This window comes from Heloderma suspectum, chromosome 3, assembly GCF_057233095.1.
Source record: "Heloderma suspectum isolate Gila_16-S chromosome 3, 16-S_ref, whole genome shotgun sequence".
NCBI classification, from domain to species: domain Eukaryota; kingdom Metazoa; phylum Chordata; class Lepidosauria; order Squamata; family Helodermatidae; genus Heloderma; species Heloderma suspectum.
The window spans coordinates 220,013,981-220,041,863 of record NC_139460.1 but is presented as its reverse complement, the minus strand read 5'-3'; the positions used below and the strand labels follow the sequence as shown (position 1 = coordinate 220,041,863).

Genomic DNA, 27,883 nt, shown 5'->3' with positions numbered 1-27,883 from the left:
GTTGGCGCTCGGCCCCCCGAAATTTCGGGGAGAAATTCTCCGCCATCCCTAGTATGCTAGCCCTGCCCAGGAGTGTGCCTTAAACCGTGGCCAGTCTAGGAGTGTTTCCCCAGTGTTTTCCCCACCTGCATTCCCCCATGTTTCCACCATTTCCCCACTGGCTACCAGAGTTCTTTTTTTAAAAACGTAAAGGATTAAACCAAAATAGCGCTTTAGCGCTAGGTCACGAACCAGAAGCAAGCACTCCCCATTCACCAGCCACCAACTTTATCAATGTTGGACATTTAAAGTCATTACTCTATCAGGGCCTATGGCTTACACTACTAAAAGAGCTGTGGGCTAAGGTGTGCATATCAAAGTTCCTGGCCAGATCTCAGTTCTACAGCTAGAGGTAGTTACTGCTGAATCCTCAGTTGCATATTTAGAAGGCATCACTATCACTCCACAATGATAAAAGCCCCAGTTCTCCAGCAGCACATCTATCCCACCTTGCTATCTCATTACGACAATATTGCACATTTTTTGCCAACAATACGCATATCCCTGTCTCAGTATTTCGCCATCACTCTATCGCGAAATAGCGCTAACATGCATTTGCACTATCATGTGATAGCGCATTAGTTCAGGGGTTCTCACTAACTCTCGTTGTGTTGAATGAGGCTTGTTCCCAAAATTGCACTATCACACATTTGTGCTATCATGCAATAACGCATTTATTCGGGGGTACCTGCTAATGGGATAGTGCAGGTTTAGAGGAAAAGGGAATCGGGTATAGGCTGGGGAAGCAGAGCACTAAGTAGACTCAGGATACATCATGTATTCATCAGTGAAAGGCAAACTAACTCCTGTAATGGCTTTGAAGCGCTATTTCAAAAGCTGCATGTCTCTGATGTTTGGTTCAAGGCTTTTTGGGAGTAATTAATGCCAGTTTCAATACTTTGCATCATCACCTAACTGGAGCTTCAGGGGGCAGGAGAAAGGGGGAGAAGAGTCCGGAGGGGGGGAGCCTCTCTGATTGGTTGAGCAGCCCCTGCCAGTCTGATGATGTTCACTTCCAATCCCCCAACCCCACCCAGAAATATGTTTCCGTCAGCAACTTATAATGGTGCAGGGAACTCATTAGTGGAGCCCTGTGCAGAGCAATGTAAATTCTAGGGATGTACGAAAGTCACTTACCTGGTCTCGCAGCTTGCTTCGCTATTTGCGTTGCCCTTATTTTCACCGTAGTCTACGTAAATCTTTACATAGACTACAGGGACCAAATAAGGAACGCGAATGGCGTCTCCCTATGGGGGCCGCCATTAGCGGACGCGCTTTTTTTTTTTTTTTTTTAAGTCACCCATGATAGGCTACGTGACGATTAACGTAGCCTATCACGGCTGACTTTGCAAATCTAGCCGTGATAGGCTACGTTAATCGTTACGTAGCCTATCACAGGGGCGTGGTTTTTTTTTTTACTTTTCTTGTAATGGCGGTGGTGGCGGCAGCCGGTCGAAAGACCGGCTGCCGCCCCCGCCCCTGATGAAGACCTGCTGAACCGCCGCCGGGACCCGCCGCCGGGAGCGACATTTGTAAAAGGTAAGTCCCACCCCAGGGAGGGTGGGGGGTGGGGGGGGCAGAGAATTTCTCCCCGAACTTTCGGAGGAGCGAATGCGTTGGCACTCGGCCCCCCGAAGTTTCAGGGAGAAATTCTCCCCCATCCCTAGTAAATTCCATGAAAAATCTGATATTCCTCCCTTTGCTTCACCTTTCCATTGTCATGGAAACATGGCCCAGGATAAAACCTCTTGCATCTGCCGGGACTCCTGTGTTATAGCAGGTGAATCTGGTGAGGTATCCAGACCACAGCCTTGTCCTGTTCTCCTGGATGAGTTTCAGTTGGTACAGGTTGAGGACACTGGTGTTTGGACAGGTTCGTGCAACCACTTCCATACTGGATCTTTGTCCCCCTTGGCTTATAAAAAACGGCAAGCAAGGAAGAGCTGGCTGGGCCAGGGAGATGATTAATGTCTCCTTGTGAGAGGGAGTGGTCCTGGGCCGCTTCAAAGAGGCAAGGGTGAGACCACTCATGAAGAAACCCTCTCCAGACCCGGAAAATCTTAATAATTTTAGGCCAGTGCAAGTGCATTCGGCCCCCCGAAATCCATGGAGGAACGAAGCCCCCCCCACCCCACGAAAGACACGCGAAACAGAGCACCTACCTGGTGCCATTCGCGCTGCTTTGTGAATGGCGGCCGCTAGGGTTGGCGGAGAATTTCTCCCCGAAACTTCGGGGGGCCGAGCGCCAACGTGTTCGGCCCCCCGAACAAGTTTCGGGGAGAAATTCTCTGTACACCCCCGCCCCCCGCACGCCCCCGGGACGGGACTTACCTTTGGCGAATGTCCCTCCCAGCGGCGGGTCCGGCCGGCGGTTCGGCGGGTCTTCGTCCGGGGCGGGAGCGGCAGCCGGTCTTTCGACCGGCTGCCGCCGCCACCGCCATTCCAATAAAAGAAAAAAAAACGCCCCCGTGATAGGCTACGTGACGATTTACGTAGCCTATCATGGCTAGATTTGCAAAGTCAGCCGTGATAGGCTACGTAAATCGTCACGTAGCCTATCACGGGTGACTTTAAAAAAAAAAAAGCGCGTACGCTAATGGCGGCCCCCATAGGGAGCCGCCATTCCCGTTCCTTATTTGGTCGCTGTAGTCTACGTAAAGATTTATGTAGACTACAGCGACCAAATAAGGAACACGAATGGCGGCTCCCTATGGGGGCCACCATTTGCGTACGCGCTTTTTTTTTTTTAAAAGTCACCCGTGATAGGCTACGTGACGATTTACGTAGCCTATCACGGCTGACTTTGCAGATCTAGCCGTGATAGGCTACGTTAATCGTCACGTAGCCTATCACGGGGTGGTTTTTTTTTTTTTAACTTTTTAGTTCGCGGCCGGGCGAGGCGCCTCCTCCCCGGCCTGAATTTCAGCCGGGCGAGGCGGGAAGCCTCCCCCTCCGGCCTGAACTTTGCGGGGGGAGCAGCGAAGCGCCTCCCCCCCACCGTGAAAAGCTTTGAGGACAGGTAAGGGACTTTCGTGCACCCCTAGCGGCCGCATCTGCGGCCACCATTTGCTTCACGATTTTTGCCATAATAGGCTACGTAAATACTCACGTAGCCTATCACAGCTAACGCAGGGACACCATTTGCGTTCCTGCGGAGGCCATGATAGGCTACGTAAATATTTAAATAGCCTATCACGGGAAATAAAAGGGAATGCAAATGGCAGCTGCTGTAGCCGCCACCATTTGCATTCCCTTTTTCTGCCGTGATAGGCTATGTAAATATTTACGTAGCCTATCACAGCAAAATTGTGCCCGCTATCGCCGCCATTTGCATTCCCTTTTTTTCACCATGATAGGCTACGTAAATATTTACGTAGCCTATCACGGTGAAAAAAAGGGACGCAAATGGTGGCTGCTGTAGCTGTATTCTTCCATTATGTGTGTGTGTGTGTGTGTGGGGGAGATTCTCTCTCAATCCAGCTGTTTCCCTGGTATGTTTATTCCTCTGAGTAGACATGCACAGAATTGGTTCTCCCCTCCATTTTAGCCTCACAATGTCAACAGCAATGCTGGATGTGGAAATATAAAGCTTCACAGGGAGAATAATACCTCATGCAGGGCTCCAGGACTGGCATGGTCATTTTAAAAGTTTTTTCTTTCTTTAAAACAGCGTTGCTTTAAACAAAGAGTGCATCGGTCAGGCACACCTAGGGCAGCCTTGTTTTGGGAAGCCCCAAGGAGGAGGAAGTGTTTTGGCTGAAAGTAAGTACTGCACGTCTCAGGGCAGGGGAAAAAATACATAAATATCTACAAAAAATAGCCTTTCTTATGGAAGTTATGCAGACTCACGGAGATGGCTGGGCACCGGAATTACGGTTGTCGGTACGTATTTATCTTCGTAATTTTCGGAGTGGAAAAAAAAGAGGAGAATTTTGGGGGTTTGTTAAGGACAGAATGGAGCACTGGCTGCAAACTGCAGAAGTCAAGCGGCACTGAAGGTACACAATTCATACATCCCTATCTATTTCTCCTATTCATCTTCTTCAGGTGAGGCTGTGGATGTGCTAAATTGGTGCCTGGCTGCAACAATGGACTGGATGAGGGCTGATAAACTGAAACTCAGTCCAGACATGACTGAGATGCTGTTGGTGGGTGGTTCTCCTGACTAGATGGAGGGTGCTCAAGCTGTTCTGGATGGGGTCGCACTCCCCCTGAAGGAGCAGGGTAGTAGCTTGCGGGTTCTCTTTGAGCTACCTTTGTCACTTGAGGCTCAGGTGGCCTCAGTGGCATGGAGTGCCTTCCACCAACTTCGGTTGGTTGCCCAGCTACCCCCCTATCTGGACAGGGGTATCCTGGCTTCAGTTGTCTATGCTCTGGCAATCTCTAGGTTAGAATACTGCACTGCACTCGACGTGGGGCTGCCTTTGAAGAAGGTTCAGAAGCTGCAGCTTGTGCAAAATGCAGCAGCCAGATTGATAACAGGGACCAGAAGGTCTGAACATACAAGACCAACTCTGGCCCACTTACACTGGCTGCCTGTGTGTTCAGAGCCCAATTCAAGGTTCTGGTTTTAACCTATAAAGCCTTACATGGCTTGGGATCACAATACCTGATGGACCACCTCTCCCAATATCAACCTACCTGTACACTATGCTCAATATCTAAGGTCCTCCTCCGGCTGCCGACTCCGAGGGAAGCTCGGAAGACAAGGGAGAGGGCCTTCTCGGTGGAGGCCCCCCAATTATGGAATTGTCTCCCCGACGAGGCCCACCTGGTGCCAACATTGTTATCTTTGGCACCAGGTTAAGACCTTTCTCTTCTACCAGGTATTTGGTAGCATATGATACATTTTTACCAATCCTGGATTGTCTTTTGGTTATGGTTCTTTGCTTAAGATCGCTTGTTTGAAGTTTTAGATATATGTTCTTTTGTGTATATTGTCTGTTGGTGTGCTTCTTATGTAAATAGCTTTTAATCTCTGTATACTGTATTTTTAATGTTTTTGATCTTTGTAAACCACCCAGAGAGATTTGGCTATTGGGCGGTATAGAAATGTAAATAATAATAATAATAATAATATGGAATATTTCCATAGCTGAAAACTTCCTCCCACACTTTTGGGGTCACAGCCTCATACATGTTTTCAAAAAATGACCAAGGAAATACAGGCCCATTTCCTATGTGTTTAACTTTAATCCTATATATCCAGAAGTAAAACCTATTGAGTTCAATGGGACATGATTCTGAGTAGACATACATAGGATTGCACTGCAAATCCCCTATGTACAGAGTCCTATAGCGACATCTGCATAGGCGAAGTAGTGAGTGTACAGACAGAACCATGCAATTTCCTTGCATGTTCCTTCCTTACAAGTTTCCGTGACTTGTAACAAACTACTAATAACACAGAGAGACTGAGATGTTGTTCTAAACATTCTAAGGCATCTTTAGGGAAATGATAGATTAGTAGTACTTCTTAACCTCAGCTCAGCTCAAATTTTTGTTTGTTTCGAAGTCATGGTTGATGATTAGAGAACTGTGTAATTCCATGAAATATTATCACCCTTACTCACTATCGTTCTCCCCCCCCCTCACAACTGTTTGCAATGTCATTTCATGGCTGGAGTCCAACCCTCTTCCCTCATGCCTGTAGCCTAAGGAACTCCCCTTCCACCTGTTCAGGTGCCAGGAGTGGGGAATGTTCACTTTCATCTTCATCTCCCTCCATTCTGGAACTTCTAGTAACACTTTCACTGCCATGACAACACCATGCTTGATGCGTGATCCAACACAGCAGCTGTGTTTGACCAGATGATATGCACAATCAGAAAACATAGTGCAAGCCGGTATTATGCGGGCTGCTGCTGATGTTGCTCCAAAGAAGTCCTTGCCTTATTATGAAAACTTTCCTGGGCCACTTTCACCCACTTCTCTTATGACGGGCTGAAAATGGTAACTTTCTGTTATTATCTCTCTTTAAACTAAACAGACCTTAAACTAATTGCAGCCATGTTGTTAACATGGTACAGTGGCCTCTTTTTTCATATTTAATGTTCTGCAAGCCCTAAAGAAGCTAATTATTTAAATTAAGGGATAATGTTCACAGTGAAGTATATGAGGCAATAAAAGGCTTACGCAGACAATTAAACACCAAAGTGAAGTTCAATAGTCTGATATCCACTAAAGCTTCTTTTTGCAAGTACTGACCAGCGTACTTGTGCTTGTCTTTTCTCCAAAGGAAAACAGAAGGAAGGAAGGAAGGAAGGAAGGAAGGAAGGAAGGAAGGAAGGAAGGAAGGCTATCAGCCACAAATGCCATTGAATGATTTGCAGTTTGAGATGCACGAGTGAAACAATGAATGAATGAGTGAACTGTACACACTCAGTACAAGACAGTATTCATTACCTCTTTGTGAACTGTACACATCACATTTATTTGGAATGTGAGAAATGTGTCTATTGAAAAAAACACTGTGCAGAGCTGGATTGAGAAACCTCAGGCCAGTGGGCCAAATCCAGCCCTTTTGGAGTCCCAATCTGGCCCTCTGGGGTTCCTCAGATGGCCACGCCCCTTCCTATGGCCCCTCCCCACACCAATAATTATTTGGTGGTTTCCGACATTTGTGCAATTTTTCCCCCATCCTAAAAGGTTGACATGCCTCCCTTAGGGCTCAGTTACTGGCGTAAGAGCTGTAAGCTACAATACGTTGGTATTATTTGTATTTTTTCTCCACCCCTTTTGCCTTTGGCCCTGCCCACAAGTAGAATGTGGCCCCCAAATGTTTCTCAGAAATGGAATTTGGCCCTCTGGCTGAAAGAGGTTCCTTCCTCACCCCTGGTGGAGAGGCAATAAATGTGATGGAAATTAGATAGAGGGGATTGTGAATGTATGTGAGAAGAACTGGGAAATGTGGTGGTTGAGCACAAGAAATGGTATTGTGCTCAGTACCACAGATACAAGATCATATGCACTGGAGCGAACATACAGAAATGAATGAGGGAGAGAGAGACCTGGGGGCTTCGGTCAGTGACAATATCACAATGAACCTCAAATGTAACAAGGTTGGAAAAGAAGAAGATAACGATAGGCTCCTGGATATGTTAGGCATACTGGGAAGTTTTGGAATATGTAATACAGAACACCGATATGATACGAAACACCAGTGCTCTTGTCACCTGCATTCTATGTGAACAATATCAAAGTGGAAAACAAAACAGAAAGGGGGATCCCCTCTTATGACATACAAGTGAAACAGTAGGTCCAGAACGTCTTACAATAAAAAGGAGAATGAGATAAGTATAGTATTACTTCATCCAAACACAATAATGGAGATGGGGAGCAGAGCTCATGGCTCTAATCCAACTCCACATAGACATAGATGTTTGGAACACTGTAGATCTTGCTTTAGCACAAGAAGTGGGCTCAACTGCCATTAAGATCCCTTCTAGCCTGAGAACTCTATGACAGGACCAGTGTCAGGGGTCGACACTGCTGGGCACCTGCTGAGGCCCATACCTCAACGGGGGAGGGGGGGATTGATGATTACTGGAGACCCCCAACCCTGTTGCTGCTTCTTTGTCATTGTCACCTTCTCACCCAATTCTGTCTCTCTGCACTGAGGAAGAGCACAGCACCAGCTGCTATTGCCTGCTCACTTCTCTGTCTCCTTTCTCTGAGCAGTGGTAGGGATGGGCAGAAGAACAAATCGACAACTCCAGAGAGGAGAGGAGCCAATGAAGGCAATTTGCCGTCCTCAGGCCCCCCAAACCTGGAGCCAGCATTGCTGTATGATCTAGTTTCTTCCACACTTGCACTATGGTGCCCAAAGGGACTTCTTTATAATCTGTAACAGCCTCAGTTATGCATGCACTGTCTATGTATGTATGTATGTATGTATGTATGTATTCTTAGCCCACTCCTCAGCCAAAAAGGCACCATCAGCAGCTTACATATGTCCTGTAAACTGCCCAGAGAGCTTCAGCTAATGAGAAATATAGAAATGTAATAAATAAATAATAAGTACATATAATTGGTAAAACAAGAAAGTCCCTGCCCATAGGTTTGCAATCTAAGAAGACACAACACACAAGGAGAAAGGAATGGGGAGGGAAGAGGGGGGAAATTACATCTTTCAGCAGGGCTGGTGGAATGGCCCTGCTTCCCCTCCCATCTCTCTCAGAACCTCCAGACAGGGCTACTGTAATGCTCTCTATGGGGGGCTAGCTTTAAATATGATTTATAAACTTCAGCAGCTGCAGAACACAGCCTCTCGAGTCCTTGTTGGGACTAGATGGTCAGTTCATATTTGTATCGCACCAATTCTGTACTAGCTGCAGTGGTTGTTGATGGATTTCCGGGTCCAACTGAAAGGGCTGGTTTTGCTCTTTAAAGCCTTAAGTTTGGGTCCAACTTATTTGAATGATCACATATACCCTTATAAACCTGCCTGTGTGCTGAGATCATTGTTGGAGGCTGACAGGGCCTTCTCAGTGATGACCTCTGCCCTATGGAATTCTCTTCTGTGAGATATATGGCGGGTTCTATCTACTGTTATTTTAAAAACATAATTGTTTTCCTTGGCATTTAACAGAAACATTTTAATTATATACGGTGCTTTTGTTGGTTTGATTTGGCTTGTTTTAATGGGTTCATCTTACAGTTGTTCAAAATAGATTTATTATTATATGGACACGTTCCCTTGATAAGGAATAGTATGTTTTATATTGTAAGCCCCCTTGGGAAGATTGCAGTCTTGAAAGGAATGTATTAAATAAATATATAAAAGTTAGTAAATCTGCTTTGAATTTTCATTGTACCATTTTTCTGATGTCGTATCACACATAAATATCTGTACTTTTATCACAGTGTTGTTTTCACAGTTCAGTATTGATTCATTTATGAAAAATCCTGAGATCTTGATTTAAATGATACCTTTGCTTTCACTGCAGTATAGGTATGATTTTCCACAGGCAAAATATCATTGCAGATAGACACAGATTAACCTCCCTAAGTTAGAGTAGCATTCAATTGTGGCAAAACCTTCATTGAATGCTAATGCATCCCTGTAGATACATTATATACAGTATATTAGGCTGATTAAATTAGGGATGCTGGGCAATTTAATCTGGCCTGCATTTTAAAGTGAACCAAACTAATTCACACTTCCCAAACTAATACCCTCATTCAGAACACATCCTTTGGACTGTGAACTTCTCTGAATTTTGCCAGGCAGTTCTTGGCTCAAGAATGCATACAAAAATGCACATTTTAGTGGGAAATGCCTACAACAATGTATATTTTAAGGGAAAATGTATAGCATAGGAAGATGTAGTTAGGAGGACATATTTGGTTTGGGAACATAGGAACATAGGAAGCTGCCTTATACAGAGTCAGAACATTGATCCATCCAGCCCAGTATTGTTGACACTGACTGGCAGCCGCTCCCCAGGTTTTCAGGCAGGAGGTTTTTTTATCCCCCAGCTAGGGATGCCAGGGGTTGAACCTGGATCCTTCTGCATGCTAAACAGGGGCTCGGCCACTACAAGCCTGGGACCCTGCTTACCGGAGGCCCCATTTGCAGTGTTGCGCAGGCTCTGAGGTGTGTGAGGGAGTGGCTGAGACCACTGCACAGCCAGCCCAGAGAGCCATGTGGCGGTACTGCCTGCTGGGAGTGCTGCTGGTTGGTTTCCAGGGGGTGGGGCCTGGGGAATGGACCTGGGAGGGGACATTCACGCTCTGGTCTGTCACGGGGTTTCATCGGAGGCTCCTCCATAGCATTAGCCAGTGCTGGTATTAACTTTGTCAGAGGAGGATCAACTTGAAGCACTCCACCCAGCCCCAACCTTCACCTGGAGAAGACCCCTGCCTAGCATAGGGCAGGTGGGGAATGGAGCATCCCCTTCCATCCAGGCTTCTCTGGCTAAACCCCTCTATTCAAAGCTCACCTCTGGTCCGTTTCAGTCCCTTAGTAAGTACACGTCATGCCACCTAGAAAAGAAACTCAGGCCTGCTTTAGCATCTGACCCAGTCTCCTCTGTGTGGCAGGAGCCAGAGTGGTCAGTTGGAAAGAACCTGGGACATTTCACTCCCAAGAAAGCAGGCTGCACCTAGTGCCATGCCAAGAATTTCTCCCACATTTTGTTTTCGACCATTCTCATTCAATTTGATAGAAATGAAATTGCTTTCAAAAAGAAATACAAAGGAGGAGAAATTTCGGAGAAATCCTGTTGGGTTAGGTTTGGGGTTCTTGTGCTTACCTTACTTGTGAGGTGGCTGAGGAGTGTGCATGAGTGTCCTGTCCGTCATCATACAATAATCTCTGTGGCAGCCTGTAGCCTCCTCGCCTTCCTGCACTTCAGTTAAAGCCATCATGAGGAAGACATCGTGAGGCAATTCTTCCCATGGGGCTTTTTCAGTTCAGAAAGTGCAGGTGGCCTGGGAGGCTGCAGAGCAATGGAAAGATGTGTAACAGGGAGAAAACACACACAGCACCCTCGGCCACCTCGCAGTGATTAGGTATGCTCAAAAAGACCACCAAGAGAAATTCAAATTTCTGCCTGAAGAAAGTGGAAGCCTCAACATCATTGATGCTCTTGCCATCTACAGAAGCAGTGCAATAAACCAAAAACCCTTAGGAAAAAGGAAAGGACTACAACCCCTGCCAATTGGCCCAGTCAAAGAGAACCAAACAAGCAGGGGGCGCTTTCGCTCCAGTGGCACCAGTAGTTCAAGCAGCCAAGGCCAGCAGCAAGGGAGAGCAGACCTGCCAAGAAAACCATTTGCAGGAGACCACACAACAGACAGGGAACTGGGAAATCCAGAAGTAGCTCAGACAGTGGGGAGCATCAGATGGACCTCTTCATCAGAGGAGCGATTTCTGTGAACCAACTGGGAGTGATTGATCTGTGGCTGCTCATACCCCAGGCTTATCAGGCTGGGCCCTAGGGCTTACCAGGTTGGGTTTGTATTGTGTGCATAGTGGGTCTTAGTTCATGTTGATGACAATACTCTGACTACTGGTCAGTGCAAATATCCCCCAACATGGCTTTTATAAAGCTATCTGCAATACAGTTGTTTGAAGAATAAAGAACAATAAAAACAAGCAACCAACAGACAGACAGAATGTAGATGTTTTCCAGTAAAGCTTTTATTTTATACTTATGTAGAGATAGAAATAACATACTTAAAAAAAAAAAAAAAACAATGAAGAGAATGCAGCAGCCAAGGCTGCTACTGACAGGACTTGTACATTGTACATGTAAATCCTAGGGGATGCTGTCAGTAGAGACACACTTTTGGCAAAATAGCAGTGGCTGCACAATATCTCCCCCCCCCCCGCCTGAGATTCAATCTGAAAGTTCTTTTATTGTCTGACAATTGACCAAAAATAAATCTCTTGCCAGTAAAAGGCACACAACTACTTTAAGTGGGACATTTTTCACCCCCAATGTCATGCTTCAAAGCTGTGGCTTGAGTGCACTCATTTCTATAGCAGAATCCACTGCAGGGATAACAACTCACAGAGGAAGGGGACCTAGCCACTGTATATTAAAGGCCTCACTGGACATTGATCAGGTGATGATGATGATAAACATCAGTATGATCATTCCTAGTAGCGTAAGGATAGCACTGATGGACATGAAATAGAGTAGTGTCCAAAACAAAAAATACGAAGAGACAGACAATACTTCTCATGTAGTTATAGCATAACAAATAGAAAGCTTAGGATGGGTGTAAGGCATCCTACACATGCTGGCTATAATGTGTAAACTGGCCTCCAGTAACAGACATTACTAAGATAAATCTGAAGCGTACTCGTAGCAGTAGCAGAAAAAAGAATAGATTGGAGTCAAGCTGTTCCTTATATGACAAATGTATTTAGCAGCAGACTCCTTTGTTTAAAATGGTACAGACTTGACATACGGCAACAGACATTTGTCTTGTTCATCCCCCAGCCCCAGCCTAATATGTGTGGAAGTGAGACTTGGCTTCCCAAATTCACTGACGCAACTGTCCTCGCATTAAAAAGCTTAATATAAACAAGAGTGGACCGGCATGTACACAAATGTCACATAGTAATCAGCTCTTAAGAAAATTACACAATAACTTCTCCAAATTCCAAATACAAGTGACTTAGTACAGTTGCTAAAAGGAATGATAATCGCAAACACTAAGTGCAACCGCTAGCAGCAAGCAATATTTCATTTTAATCTCTTTCTGGGAAATATTTCTACCTCCTACCTCCTAAAGTAGGCTTCCCCAACCTGGAGCCATCTAGATGTGCTGGACTACAATTCCCAGCATACATCTATGCTGGCTGAGGTAGGGGGGGTCTGGATGTTGTAGTCTAACACATCTGGAGGGCGCCAGGTTGAGGAAGGCTGTCCTAAAGCTTATTGTTTGACAAAAATATTGGCATCATTTGGCAAGTGCCACCCCTTCTGTTCTCAGTGATTGAAAAGTTCCTGAGTTAATTAACCATTGTTTCCCATTATATAGGAATCAATGGTTACAAGTTTTAGAATAAAACAGGATCTGAAACCAACTTCAAACCATGATTTCAGATCCTGGTTTGTTCTGGTCCTGCTAACCATCGTTTCCCAGTTTGGACATAATGGGAAACTATGCTTATTTAACTCAGGAAGAGTTCAGTCATGGCATGCAGAGAAGGGAGTATGGAAGGGACAGTATGAGGATAGAGCATGCTATAACACAAGGCTCATGTGCAGCTCTACTGAATAAGCTGAGATATGTATGTCGTCGGAGCCAGGGCATTGTTAAGTACTGTATTTCAGACAATTCAGTCACAGGCTGACCGTGGCTTATAGGTCTGTACAGACTTTAACGTGCACGGAACTTCCAGCTTTCCCTTCAAAGATTATATCTTGGCACATTCAGAGCTCTTGGGAAGTCCTTGGGTCTAGAAAAATTCCATATGAAGATCAGAGATTCCATATGCACAAAGAATGCTCTTGATCCTCCTAATTCTTAATGTCATTATATTCTTAATTATCATGCCTTCACGCTCTCCAAATTGCAATTATTTGCTCTTGTACCCATGTGCTGTTTTTGAAGAACTTCTTAACCATGTGAAGAAATCAAAGGGCTTTAAGGCCACTTGTAATTGCATCTGAAATTTGGGAGCTGTTTTAGACATAGAAGCAATTTTTGCTACCTACTCCAGAATAGATGAAAATAACACATTTATTTTTGGACCTCAAGTTAGATTACTTTCATCATTTGTCTGGATAAATCACTGTGAAATGCAGGGTCAGTCCAGAAAGAGAATACATTAATAGGGATTTGCAAGAATGTGTGTGAAAACAACGCCATGCATTCTAATGACTGGCAAAAATTAACAACAACTTTTGAAAGGCACCCCCCTCAAACACACACACACACACACACACACACACACACGGGTATATTTCAACCTTGGCAAAAATGTAATCCTACACTGTGAGCATTTCAGCTGAGATCTATTGTTTAACATTTACTACCAAGAATGATAGACAACAAGAGAAATGGGAATGTACGAGAACGTAATTTGTGTTCACAAGCTCTGAGAACACACCCCATTCCCAACCCCCACACAGGACAGTGTGCTCTCCAAAAATACTTGCAAATTCCCAAACTTGCCTTCATGCTTGAAAAAAATGTGCATTTAAAAATGTACATTTTTACACTTTACTCTATCTGGGGGCGGGGGGAAGTGCGCATTTTCAGAGGGCTTTTTAAAAAAGTGCATTTTTCCCATTCAAAATGTGCACTTTTCCCACATTTTGAACTTTTCCCATTCAATCAAAATGAAAGCACATAAATGAACATGGGAAACAAGGTGAGATGAGCTTCAGGTTGGTGTTGGAGAATCTGGGCAACTGCAAAAATCGCTTGTTTGCCCATCCCTAAACAGAAATGCCTCATTTACTATACATAATGGAGAAATAAGGTCACTGGCCAGAGAAACATGAAACGGACAAGATGGAGATGGAAGAGGAGGTAAAGGACATTAAATGGACAAGACGGGGATGGAAGAGGAGGTAAAGGGTGATCATCTATACTTTCGAGTAGTATAGATGGGGAAGGGAAGCATAAGATGTCACAGACGTGCAAGAAAGATGAACAGAATAAGTGGTACTGAACAACGTTTTCTAGAGAAAGGATCTGAAATAAGAAGCATAAAAACAGAATCTGTGACTCTCTGAAACTTCTGCTATTGCTGACTTCCCTGTGATGTGCAAAATTACCCTGAGAAACAAGCCGATCACACCTTCCATAAAATCTGATCCCTGACACTCTAAGAAAGCAGGATTGAAAAGGTTATCTTTGAGAAGAACACTTGGAAAGAGAAAGGTCTCCATAAAACAATGAGGAGTGTGTGTGTGTGCGTGTGTGAGCGTGTGCGTGCGCATACACACACACATTTATGTATGTGCAAAATGCATCTGGACAACACTCTCACGTTGAACTGTTCCACATATCCATTATGAGGAAGCATGTAAAATAATCTGGCATTAGACTTGGCAAATGACTGAGTGAATGAGATGCCCACTCCCCTGGAGTAAATGTAGATACCTTTATTTCCATTTATTTGAAACATTCCTTAGCCAGAAGACTTGACACACTAAACCACACCACCTACAGTTTCTCTGTAATTCCTTGATTAAAACCGCTGAACAAAGGAAAAAGAAATAAGTCAAACTCATGTCTTCCTCACAGATAATGTCTTCTCAGATTATAATGGCATTGTCACCCCAGTCATGAGGAGTACTTATACCTATCAGTCTCTGAGCTCTTTAACAACATCAGGATATCATTTTCTGTGTTTTACAAGTGGGCATTAGAGCCTTTTCACACATACCCATAGGCAAGCCTGGGTAAGTCATCAGTGAATAACCAATGAGTTGCGTATCACATTCACATGACATTGCTGCCTTACATATTGCACCTAAAAATTCAGTGTCTGAAGTGGACCTTAAAGGCAGTGAGGTAAGCATATTGCACAGTAAATCCCAAAAGCAGAAAAAAATTACACTGTGCAAGCAGCTCTAACACAGTCATTTTTTTGGAAAGCTAGAGCCTCACAACAGCAGAAATTGAAATTCTACTGAAGTATGTACAAGCAGTTGATCCATAAGTGAGGCTCATAAAACTATGGGTTTATGTGGACTTAAACTGATATATAGATGTTGCCACTTTGGCAAGCAATTCTGTTGAGTGTTTATTTCAATCTTTGGGGGATTTTAAAGGATTCAGCAATCTAATTTTGTAACACAGAAATCTATGAGCCAAGGCATAGCTCTGTAATTATGTACATTTGCAAAGCAATTATATTTGTTAGTACAGTACATTTTAAATGTGAAGAAGTTACTGCTATAAAAAGTCTGCAGATTTATGCAAATAAAAGGGAACGAACATTAGAAAACTGTAGGGGAAAGAAAAGGATTTCTCTTGGGTGTCTCTGCCTTTGCTAAAATGCATCTGAGTCTCTGTTAAATGGCACCAAACAGCAGATTATGTTAGCAGATATGGGAAAAAAATAACTCTTACCCTTATTCTCACAGTGACAGTAGCAAGACCAGGCGGCATTGTTCCCCCAATATCAAAGGCCTCCACTAAAAATGTGAATGTTGCATCTGTGCCAGAAAATGACTCAAAATCCAAGGACTTCAGAAGTGACAGTGCCCCTGAAAATTTGTTCAATGAAAAAAACTCGAGTGCTTCCTGGGTTCGTATTCCATAGGTAATATTGGATCCAAGGTCAATATCTTTAGCCTAGAGGAAATAATGAACAAGAGTTTGGTTTACAGCTAAAGACACTGTGCATACATTTCATAAGATAAAACCATGGAGGTAAAACATTATCATTTTTGTAGCTTTTTTCTGAGTAATCATTTCCCCTCAAGTGTTTTATACACACACACACACACACACACACACAATGGTTGTGATCCAGTAAGTCCAAACGATACACTCTTTCTTCCAATTCTGAACTACAGGCTGTAGGCATAGTACCCCATGCAAAACAGGAGAGCCCAATGGAGATCTTCTCTCCACCCTGCCTTCTCTTAGTTTGTGGCATTCATTACCTGGGATGGAAGCTGACAGGCCTAACTAGCCAGTCCTCCCTTTTCCCCCCAGATCCTGTTCCTCAAATTATATATTTATTTAAATTGAGTTACTCATGCTCCATTGGACCCTAATCCCTCATGGTGTACAGCTATGTTTGGCAGCTGTCATGCTCTGTACTTAAGGTCCATTACATTTTTTCCAGTTTTGTGGCTTGGCATGAAAAAGGGCGGGGTGTGTGTGTGGGAGAAGAAGCATCTCAATTACAGGCAACATGTTCATGGAGTATGCAGACAGAGCTCTGCTGTCCTAAATAACTTCTTCATTCATTTCAAAGGAGGAAACAGATCTGCGCACAAAGCTATTCTTCTTTTCCTTGAGAATGAATGTGGCCAGACACACCCATCTTGAACAATTCCGACATCATCTCTAGATCATGAGTGCACTCTGGATCATAACTCATGTTATGATGTCCTGTTATGTCCTGTCCTGTTATCATCATGTTATGATGATATCCTTTTGCTGGTGTAAAGTCTTCTTTTAGAGCCATGAAACTAAAGAAATTAAAACAAGTTGTGGAACTAAGAAGTCTTTACAGTATGGTAACTGAAGTGCTAAATTGTATCAGTAGCATAAGAAAGGAGTTAGACTTTATTACATAGGCTCTATAGATTCAAACAGATGCTAAGATTAATAAGAAGCAATAATTTAGCAGTTCAATTTTAAAATGCTCTAATGGGGTGGTGGAAGAGCTAATGGTGGCTCAGGATATTTTAGTATTAATCTAATTTCAGATATTGATCATAATTCTTTTCACTAATTTATTATGAAGACTGCCAGTATTATAGTCATTCTTTCTTTGCCTTTTGTAGGTTAAAAACCCAATATAAATTCTAGACTGTGTTATCATGAACCTTAATTTTTCCTACTATCACAAGTAGTTTTTCTTTTTGCAGGTAGCCAACTGGATGGAGCATTTTTTACACAGTATGTTTATGACATGTTTTGCTTGATTGACAATATCCATGGAACTCATGAGTCTCTTACCTCTAAATGTAGGAAGACTGTGCCCGGGAGCAAGTTTTCAGGGATAGTTACTGTGTAGGAGGCATTGGTGAACACAGGGCTATTGTCATCAATATCCAGAACTTTAATTCCCAGAGTTAATGTTGTACGACGGGCATCCACAGCTCCATCTGTTGCTTCAACAATGAGTTCATAATAGTCCCTTTTTTCTCTATTTAGCTTCACGGAAGTGTAAATACTGCCATTGGATGTTATGCGGAAAAGATGGTTGAAGTTCGCCAAACTATAACGTACTTGGCCATTTACTCCCGCATCAGGGTCAGTAGCCTAAAAGGTAAGAAAACAGATATAATCAGAGAAGAGGAGCTTGTAGCAGAATGAGGCCAGGCCAGTGGAGGGAACTCAGCTTCTCTGATCAGACTCAGACCCCTACAACTTTAAGAAAGTTTGGACATCCAAGGTGATTCATCTAAGCTTCCAAAGAGCAATGTCACTGGAAGTCCCAGGCAGTTAAAACCCCACAAAGATATGCTCACTTAGCTGCTTGGGCCCTTAGGGCACTAAAACTGGCTGCATCAATGATACATTCAGGTAGGATCAAGGTGTATGTACATAAAGGATCAAAAGGTCCACCCCTGCAACTACTGGTTAGTCCAAAGTTAGCAGTCTGGTACAATAGTCCACATTGGTCCACTTCCTAAGGTCCCTGCTTTCTCTTGAAGTTCCTGGATTAGACATGCATTGTGAAGAAGGAAACTCATAGAAGACTGCTTGCTTCCACTTTCTGTTGGGAGCTACTGCTTTCTGCTGGGGGCTTACTAGTTGTCAGGATGGATCCTTGATGCTGTTCCTTCAGTCACTTGTTGCCAGTCCTGCTTGGACCCACAACTAGCTCTGCTTCATGATCTGAATTCATGCCTGGGACACCAAGAAGAGGACAGACTTGGACTGTAGAGGAGGGACAGGACTCAATATTATCAGCAGACCTGATATCGTATAACCTGTTCTCTTCTCTCTACCAATTAAATCAAGGTATGGCAACTTTGGACATGTAACTGAAATGAAGCACACACTTGAGTAAGGCACTTTCATTTGTATATATTTATAAAAGAGCCTCCAGATGATCCCACATGATAATGTAACATAAAAGTCCCTGGTTATCAGCACTACCATCAGGAAATTTCCAAAGACATTTAATATCTTGCCACAGTGCTCAGTGTGAGGCATGATAATGAAACCATTTATCTTCATGGAAATCAATTAAAAGTTAATTAAAATTGTTAATAAAAATCACACACTTGCTTCCCTTTTGTAGTACATCAACACAATAAACGTTAATGGTTTCAGCTTTATTTCTGTCTGATGGTTAACACATCCTTGCAAACAACATCTTATTGTGGATGACTGTACTGTCTTGCCTTATGAGAACTATGAGGTATACAAAATACCTGATGAGTTGGGCTTTTTTAGTAGGGCTTCTGCACCGTTAAGAACATGACAAGAGGAAATTCAACAGATGAAACTGTCCCCCTATGGTACCCAAAACATCACCTGTTGAATTTCTGCTTGTCGTATAGCTGTTAAAAGCACAGGTGCTCTGTGCATGGTCTATTTAGTACCCTAACTTTTGTAAACTGCCCAGAGAGCTTTGGCTATGGGGCAGTATGGAAATATAAACAACAACAACAACAACAACGTGTCTACTTCCTTTGCAGCTGCTTCTTCAGTATAATTAGTGAGGATGAGAAGTCTGTTCTCAGGGGAACAATGCTCCTCTCCTCTGGATGGAGACACAGATACAGTGGTAGTAAATCTATTTCTGCACCTAAGGATGTGCACCCCTTAAGAGCATTGCAGTAGGCAAGTATAGAGCATGTGCAACATATACTACTACTGTATTGTTGTCTCCATCTAGGGGCAAGCATCACCTGCTAGCTTTCTGTCAGTCTCTTAAGGTTACTGTACTATTGACAGGAAAAAAAAATATGGCAACCCTAATAAGTGTATGGATCTGGTATAAATATATGCTTCGTTTTGTAATAAAAGTGTTTACAAAATGGGGAGTCTCTATTATTCCAATTTTAGATATGGGGAACTGAGGCTAACTGATGGAGAACTGAGCTGTTTCAAATCATCTAGAAGGGCTTGTGTTCAGATTTAAGCTCGAGTTTATTGTCAGGTCCTTCAAATGTTATTTGGGTGGAGGATGTTCAGATGTACAAGGAGCAGGGCTCCACCCCCCAAATGTGCAGCTGAGCTCACTCTGCCCCAATGTATATCTGAAAAGGAAAGCCTATGCATCAATAACTGGTCACAAGTAGGTGTTCCATGCAACTGGACTTCTTCTTGATTGGCTCCATTCCAATGCTCTATACACGAGTGCCCCCCCCCCTCCATGTGAGTAACAGGTGAAGAGATCTTAAGACAACATAATATGTAAACTCAATAAGTACCAAAGCTATAAAATAAGGGCTTTTTTATACAATTGAAATTCTGAGGTTATCTCAGGCCTACTTCATAAATGGGATAAAGTAGGGAATGCTCCATACCACATATTTGCATAGCAGAGCTCTAAAGGGAAAACTGTTTATATGAACATTTCTCCATGCAGTTGTGGCATGCCTATGAATCCACCCAAGACAAGAGGTAATGTTTATGTAGATAAAACTTATCTGAATTATCCAGACAATCACCAAAGTGCATCACATGGATCATCATCAACACAGATGTGTTAATATGAATCGGGCCTCTGAGAACAACCTATCTAACATAATACGGGTTTCAAATAACTTAACAGGAAAAGATAGTGATTATTTCAAAAGATGGGAATAACATTCAAAATCACCTTGATATAATGGGAAGTGGATGAACTAACAAAATGAAATTCAGCAGGGACATGCAAAGCTCTGTATGTAGGCAAAGAACATCAGATGAACAGGTACAGAATAGGGGATACCTGGCTTGGTATCAATACATGTGAAAAAAGATCTCAGGATTATAGTCGATCTTAGAACATGAATCAGCAGTGTGATGAGGCTAAAAAAAAGGCTACTGCAATTTTAGGCTGCATTAATAGAACAATGGCTTCCAATTCACAAAAAGCAAGAATTCCCCTTTACTAAGCACTAATCAGTCCTCAGTCATCTGGAATATTGTGTCCAGTTGTAGGCACCACAATTTACAGTTAGAAAGGCCATGGCTCAATGGCAGAGCATATGCAAAAGGTCCCAGTTCAATCCCCAGCATCTCCAGATAGGGCTGGAAAAACTCTTTTCTGGAACCCTGGAGAGTTGTCACCAGTCTGTGTGAACAATACTGGACTAGAGAGACTGATAAAGCAGCTTCTTGTGTTTCTAAGAAGGACAGAGACAGAATGGAATGGGTTCAGAGGAGGGCAGTGAAGATGGCCAGGGGTATGGAAAACAAGTCCTATGAGGAAGGTTGCAGAAACTGGATGTGTTTAACCTGGAGAAGCCTGAGAGGGGACATGAAAACACTCTTCAAATACCTGAAGGGATGTCACATAGGAGAGGAAACATGTTCTCTGCTGTGAAAAAACATGTTCTCTGCTGTGATCTGATGGGCTTAAGTTACATAAGGGTAGTTTTCAGCTGAACATTATGAGAACTTATTAACAGTAAGAGCAGACTGAGAATGGAACCCATTACTTAATGGGGTGGTGGGCTTCCTTTGCTCAAGTCTTTAATCAGAGGCTCGACAGCTATTTGTTGAAGATGCTCTAGCTCTGGAGTTCCCACATGGAGAAGGGTATTGCACTAGATCAGAGGAGGGCAGAAAGTAGATCTCCAGATGTTTTGGACTTCAACTCCCAGCATTCCTGACCATTGGCAGGGGCTTCTGGGTGCTGGAGTACCAAACTAGGTCTAGGTCTATCTTCTGTTCACACCTGCACTAGATGATTTACAAGGCCTTCTCCACTCTATGTCAGTATGGACAAGGAGGTCTAGAGAGCTTCTGGTCTTGGCAGGGGTTCTTGGCTTTCTCTCAAAGCCAGTTCAGCTGCTGAATATGTAAGCTAGACCCAAGCTGAACTTTTCCAGAGAAGAAATTTTCTGAGAGATAACCCCCCCCCCTTCCGATTTACCAAACAGTCTCTGAATATTCTCTGCCATGCTTTGTATCGGCTGTCATTTCCCATCCAAAATGCCCTAGAACAATGCGTCTTCTGGATACAAAATGGCAGCTGGGATGTCAAAAAGGAAGCGCTACTGTTGCGGTTGTTGCTTGTGTTGGCGTGGGAAAATAAACTTGCTAATAGAGAACACCCCTCCCCCCTGAAAAAAAAAGTGTTGGAGAACTTAAAAAACACCCCATAGAATATTTAGCAACCACCACCACCCCAACACACACACACCATGTTGGCTATGAATAGGTGGATAATTTTGGGAGGCCATTTTTGAAAGCTGCAGTAAGTTCAGGTCATTCCAAGGTATCTGAACACAGATGTGTTTCTGTCAGAGAAGCCCTATTCAGTTTTCGGAAAGAGGTAAAAATTAATGTGTGAGGAGAGGGGGCTCTTTAGCCCTGGCCCCTCTTTCATCACATTTGTTGGCCTCTCATCATGGAGGGCAACATCCTGAAGAGGAGACCCTCCTGTATCCATGAAAGCTCCGTGCAATTGAGAATGCTGGAAAATCAGCATTGTTAATCATGTAGAGAGCTTCCACAGATACAGGGGGCTCTCTTCTTCAGAAAGTCACCCCCACGAGTACAGGGTGATGGAAACATGCAAGTCTACTCTCCCTCTCCTGGTATCTTATCTGTAGTCAGTCTCATGTGCATGTAAATGCACCCATAGACACACAGTGCCAGTATACAGCTTCCCCTCCATTACCGCATAACTACTTATCTAGGTAGTAAGTGCATTTGTTAGCATAGCAATTTTTCTAAAATGAATAGGCAACCAGATCCATTGTGAGATCAAACTGTCTATTAAAAATGCATATGTTTTAAAAAGTAATTGATTGTGATCAGTCTACTGAGACACCCCCTGCTTCAGAGGCTAATGCCAGAAGGACTGTCAACCGTTTAAACATTAGGTGATACTGGACTCAGTTGTATCTGGGTGAAGACAGGAGTTTCCTATTGCTGTTGTGCTCTTTTTTTGGAGAGAGACAATAAAGTCCTTCTCTAACTTCCTGACTGGTGCGTCCTTTAAGGCTTCCACGACACAGGCTGTTACAGACTAAACTGACAGGTGAAAAAAAAAAAGCATTCAGCAATGTGTTCAGTTAGGAGGACAAAGGCTCAAGTAATAGTTCTTGGATTAAAGATAGGGATGTTACAGGAGCAGGACCAGCTTTAGTTTCACTTCTGAAATGCTGGATAGCATGCCTGAACAGGTAAACATACTCTTAATCTACACCAGAGACTTCACGTGAGGTCTCCCAAGGCTGACGTATTGCAATAAAAGTAGCTAATACTTGTTCGTCATACAGACAGTACAGAGTTAAATGTTTAATCTTGTTTAGAAAGATGGAAAGTCCTTTTTTTCTTTTATTTTTGAAAGGCAGAATGTATCACAGGGATTTTAGCTGAGGTAGCAGCAGCACACTATATATTCATAGGCTTACTCCATGACAGATGTGTACAAGCAAAGCCAATGCGCGTGCTGAAAGAGTTTTGCTTTAAACAAGGGCCACATGAAAGCAATTAAACAGCTGCTAACTGGATTACAACCAACACCCATTAAGACTTTAGTAAATGTAAGAAGATCTATTGCTATCTAAAATTAAACTGCCAAATTAAATTATGTTAACATGTTATTCTTCACTTATCAGAGAAACAGAAAGCAGAAATGTTCCAAAATTAGTGACCGATTAATTAATTACTTGATTAATATTTTTCATCTGTCCAAACAAATGTTGTCTGGGCTGATGACAAACAGTTTAAAAGGTTTTGAAAAAAGAAGTATTGAAAATATTGCTTCTTCACTTGAAAACATCAGAACAATTCTTTGATCTAAAAAGGCCTACATCAGGGGTGGGGAAACTCAGGCCCCGGGGCCAAATATGGTCCCCCTGGGGTCCCAATATGGCCCTCCAGTGTTCCCCAGGCAGCCACGCCCTCTTTCCCTCTCCATGCCCTCTTTCTTACAACCACTGATCACTTGGTGGTTTCCCAGCTTTTGTGAATCCCCGCCATTCTAAGAAGGAATGGACGAACCACTCCTGGTCTGTGCCCTGCTCACCAGACCCCTGCCACTTGCAAGCCTGTGTGGCTCCCTGGACGAGCTACCAGGCGGTCCGCGGGTGTCTGGTGAGCAAATGGCCACCTGACCCCTCAGCAAACTACCATTCTGCATAAAAATGATGGCTCGTTTTATGTAAAAGGACTTTTATGCAAATGGCAGCCGTAAAGCGGCCATTTATACAAGAATACAGGTGTGAATGGACCATTCATGCCTGTAATCTTGCATAAATGACCACTTTACAGCCTGTTATGTAAAACAATGACCCGTCATTTTTACACAAAATGGCGGCTCACCAAGGGGTTGGGCGGCTGTATGCCGCTTGCCAGGCACCTGAGAACCTCCTAGGGATGTTAGAGAATTCTGCCACGGATCCCAGGGAGGCTGAATTCCAGTGAATTCAGCCCCCCGGAATCCATGGCGGAACGGAGCAACCCACCCCACCAAACCACGAAAAGCCCGTGAAATGGAGCCTACCTGGCGGTGGCTGTGGCAACTGCGGTGGCGGTGGCAGCAGCTCCAGAGGCAGCAGTGGTGGCAGCAGCGGCAGCTACAGCCACTGCCAGGCTGCGGCCGCAAATGGCGGCCGCCACGCTGGCCGCCATTTGCGTCTCTGGCAAGCTGTGATAGGCTATGTAAATATATACATAGCCTATCACGGGAATAGGAAGGAACGCAAATGGCAGCTGCCGTAGCCGCCGCCATTTGCGTCCGTGTCTTTAGCCGTGATAGGCTACGTATAAATTTACATATTTTGGCTAAAGACATGGACGCAAATGGCGGCGGCTATGAAGGCTGCCATTTGCGTCCCTGTGCAGGCCAGCGGCTAGATGTCCAGCTGCGGGCAGCTTCGGCCAGCAGCTCAGTGGAGTCGCCACAGAGCGGAGCCAGCAGGGGAGGATTCCGGGGGGAGGGATGGAGCGCCTCCCCGCCACTATGGATTACCTGTCACGGAGCCAGGTAAGAGTTTCGTACATCCCTGGAACCTCCTGCTGGCTCATCCAGGGAACCAAACAGGGGCGGGTAAGCAGCGGCGGTCTGAGGACTAGAGTCCAAGAGGCTAAGGGGGGGAGAGGAGTCTGGGAGGCTGAGCGGGAGAGGGTCCACCCCCCCTCTTGGACTCCCACAACATGCCTAATTCTAAAAAATTGAAATTCCTCTCCTAAGACTTAAAGTAAGAGCTTTAAGCTACAATATGCAGATATTTTTGTATGTTTGGCCACACACCCCTTTGCTTTTGGCCCCATCCACCACCGGAATGTGGCCTCCAAACTGAATTCTCTGAAATTGAATTCAGCCCATGGGCTGAAAAAGATCCTCCATCCCTACATAAATTTATTTATTTATTAATTACATTTCTTAATCACCCATTTGGCTGGTCACCCGGCCACTCTGGGCGATGTACAATGGTACAATATAAAACAGTAAAATTATACATTAAAACATTATTGAAAAATACCCTAACCCAACCCAAATGCCTACCTGAATAACCAAGTTTTCAATGCGTGGTGGAAGCTCATTAAAGAGGGAGGCATGGCGGAGTTCCCTAGGGAGGGAGTTCCACAGAGTGGGGGCCACCACAGAAAAGGCCCTCTCCCTCATCCTCACCAGCCTAGCTGTCCTGGCTGATGGGACAGGGAGAAGGCCATCCGAGGCTGATCTTGTTAAGCGGCCTGTCTGGTGTTGCTGGAGGCGCTCCTTGCGATAGGCTGGGCCGGAACCACATAGGGTTTTAAAGGTCAAAACCAACATTTGGCCTGGAAAATAACTGGTAACCAGTGCAACTCCTTCAGCACCCGAGTGATGTGATCACACCGGCGGCTGCCTTTAATCAGGCAAGCTGCCGTGTTCTGCACCAGCTGCAGCTTCTGAACTGTCTTCAAGGGTAACCCCACATAGAGCGCATTACAGTAGTCTAGACAAGAGGAGACCAGGGTATGTACTACCGATGGGAGCAGATGGTCAGGACGGTAGGGGCTCAGCTGCCATATCAGATGGAGTTGGTATAACGCTGTCCGGCTCACGGCTCACACCTGAGTCTCCATGGACAGCTGGAAGTCTAAAATGACCCCCAGGCTGCAGAGCTGGTCTTTCAAGGGTAGCTGTACCCCATTCAACACCAGGTCAACATCCCCCAACCTCCTCTTGTCTCCCACCAAAAGTACCTCGGTCTTGTCAGGGTTCAGCTTCAGCCTATTCCTCCCCATCCAGCCACTCACCGTCTCCAGACATTTGGACAGGGATTCCACGCCCAACCTGGTGAAGATTTGAATGAGAGGTAGAGTTGTGTGTCATCCGCATATTGATGACACCACAGCCCAAACCTCCTGATGATAGCCCCCAGCGGCTTCACATAGATGTTAAATAGCATCGGGGAGAGGATGGAACTCTGTGGCACCCGACACATGAGCGGCCACGGGTCTGACATTTCCACTCCCAGTGCTACCCTCTGGTACTTGCCAGAGAGGAAGGACCAGATGGGCGGTCCAGGAGGATACCATGGTCAATGGTATCAAAAGCCACTTAGAGGTCAAGGAGAACAAGGAAGGAGCATTCACCCCTATCCAAAACCCTCCTCATATCATCCACCAAAGCAACCAAGGCCGTTTCTGTTCCATGCCCAAGCCTGAAGCCCTATTGAAATGGATCTAGATAATCACCTTCAACTGCATTGCCAGCACCCGCTCAATGATCTTGCCCAAAAATGGCAGATTTGAGACTGGGTGAAAGTTGTTCAAAACTTGGGGATCCAAAGAGGGCTTCTTTAAAAGCAGTCTTATCACTGCCTCCTTGAGGGCTGATGGCATCACTCCCTCCTCAAGGGAGTTGTTCACCACCGCCCTGATCCCCTCACCCAGTCTCTCTCTGCAGCTCACAATGAGCCAAGATGGGCAAGGATCAAATAAGCAGGTGGGTTGGCTTTTCAGATGAAAGCACCTTGTCCACTTCATCAGAGGGAAGAAGCTGGAACCGATCCCACAAAACTGGTTTGCCACAGGCTACCAGTTAAAAGGTTTAAACAGTAAATCACGGGTGAGTTACACACTGCATGCAGGCTGCACCCCTCCCCCCTGCCCTCCCGGCCATTTTTGCAGGCCCTGCTGCTGCTGCACATGCTACCACAGTGGCAACAGCAAAAATAACAGCAACTTTTCAGAGAAGCAAGGCACACAGGGGGAGCTCATGGCTCCTCTATTGTGTGGATTAGCCTTTCTGGTTAATAGACCAAGGACCCACCTAGTCCAGCTCACTATTTCCAACAGCCAGATAGCTTTGGATAGTGACAAACAGGATATAGCCTCCCCCCACACACACACACACCACCACTTGCCATTTTCTGTGTTCAGCATCTGCTACTCAGAAATATACTTCTTCTGGAGATGGTGGCTGCATTTAGTTTTCATGGCTAACCATCATTTATGGATCTCTCTGTCAGGAATGAATCTGAGCATGTGGAGATGTCTGGCAGATCAGATTCAGAATGGGAACTGCCAGAACAGTGGGAGGCTCCCTCCCTAGTGAGCTCAGATATGGCAAGGCCTTCTTCCCAAGACCTTGGCGTACAGATAGCTCAGCCTGAACAGCCCCCCCCCCTTTCCTCCACAATGGAAACCTAGGGTTCGGAATAGGAGGAGCAGGAGAGCGAGGGGCATGACTTAGAGAAGCTAGGGTCCATTGCAGAGCAAAGTGGGAGAAGTTAGAGGCAGGGCCCAGATGCTTCACGAGGTTGCCAATCGTGAAAACCTATGTAGGAGAGAGCCACCCTGAGGGAGGGGCATCCCTGCGAAACTAGTCTGGCCAAGAAGTTCTTTCCCAGGCTGCTGGCAACTTCTCTAACTTCCATTTTGGCTCCTCTATTGTGTGGATTAGCTGTTTCATTGCAGTCTGACAGTTTCCTAGAATCTGCATTTGTAAAGATGATAGTCACTAACTAATAATAAAGAAGTATAGCTCAGAGCCTTGTTTCCTGAAGTGTGTTGACTGCGGAGGGAGAAGATGAAGGAACGGGACACTCTCTCCCATTAATATATCTAATCCTTTAAAAAAAAATCCATAAATCATGCGATTGAGTACTATCAAACCTAGTGATGGACACTAGCTTAGACTGCAGCACCCAATGATACAGATGGGCAGTGGAGGCTGGTGGCTTGTATTTCAATGGGGCTATCCCTGAAATTTTGCTCCGGGTTTCAGCCAAAACAGTGAGAAGGGGCTATCCAAAGTGCTGAACCCTAGCCCCCAAATAGGTTCAGAACCTTGGATAGCTCCTTCAGAGTTCTGTCTGGTTTGGTCTTCAACCCAGAGTGGACTCACAGCCCTGCTGACATTGAAGCCACCAGCCTCCACTGCATAGGGGGCCATCAAATGGGGAGAGCACTTATGCACACAACTAGGGGTGCATCTGTTCTTTTAAAAAGGAAATAGTGGAACAGGAGTCCTGATGCTTTTTTGGAACAGGAGTCCTGATGCCCAGTGCCTCTATTTTTTAAAAATAGAGATGCATCTCATTCTACACAGCTGCCCTTTAGCCCTGGTGAG

General features: G+C 44.6%; 1 protein-coding gene across 3 annotated transcripts in view; it reads right to left on the bottom strand.

The window, feature by feature from the left end:
• Nucleotides 1-27,883, bottom strand: part of PCDH15 (protocadherin related 15) — a 1,185,684-nt gene that overhangs the window by 181,456 nt on the left and 976,345 nt on the right. For all 3 annotated transcript variants that reach the window (XM_084845696.1, XM_084845694.1, XM_084845693.1), the window contains 2 exons: nucleotides 17,155-17,460; nucleotides 15,589-15,813 (listed from right to left, as the gene is read on the bottom strand). In XM_084845696.1, the coding sequence (XP_084701822.1) occupies nucleotides 15,589-15,813; nucleotides 17,155-17,460 (531 nt within the window). The remainder of the gene's footprint in view (nucleotides 1-15,588; nucleotides 15,814-17,154; nucleotides 17,461-27,883) is intronic.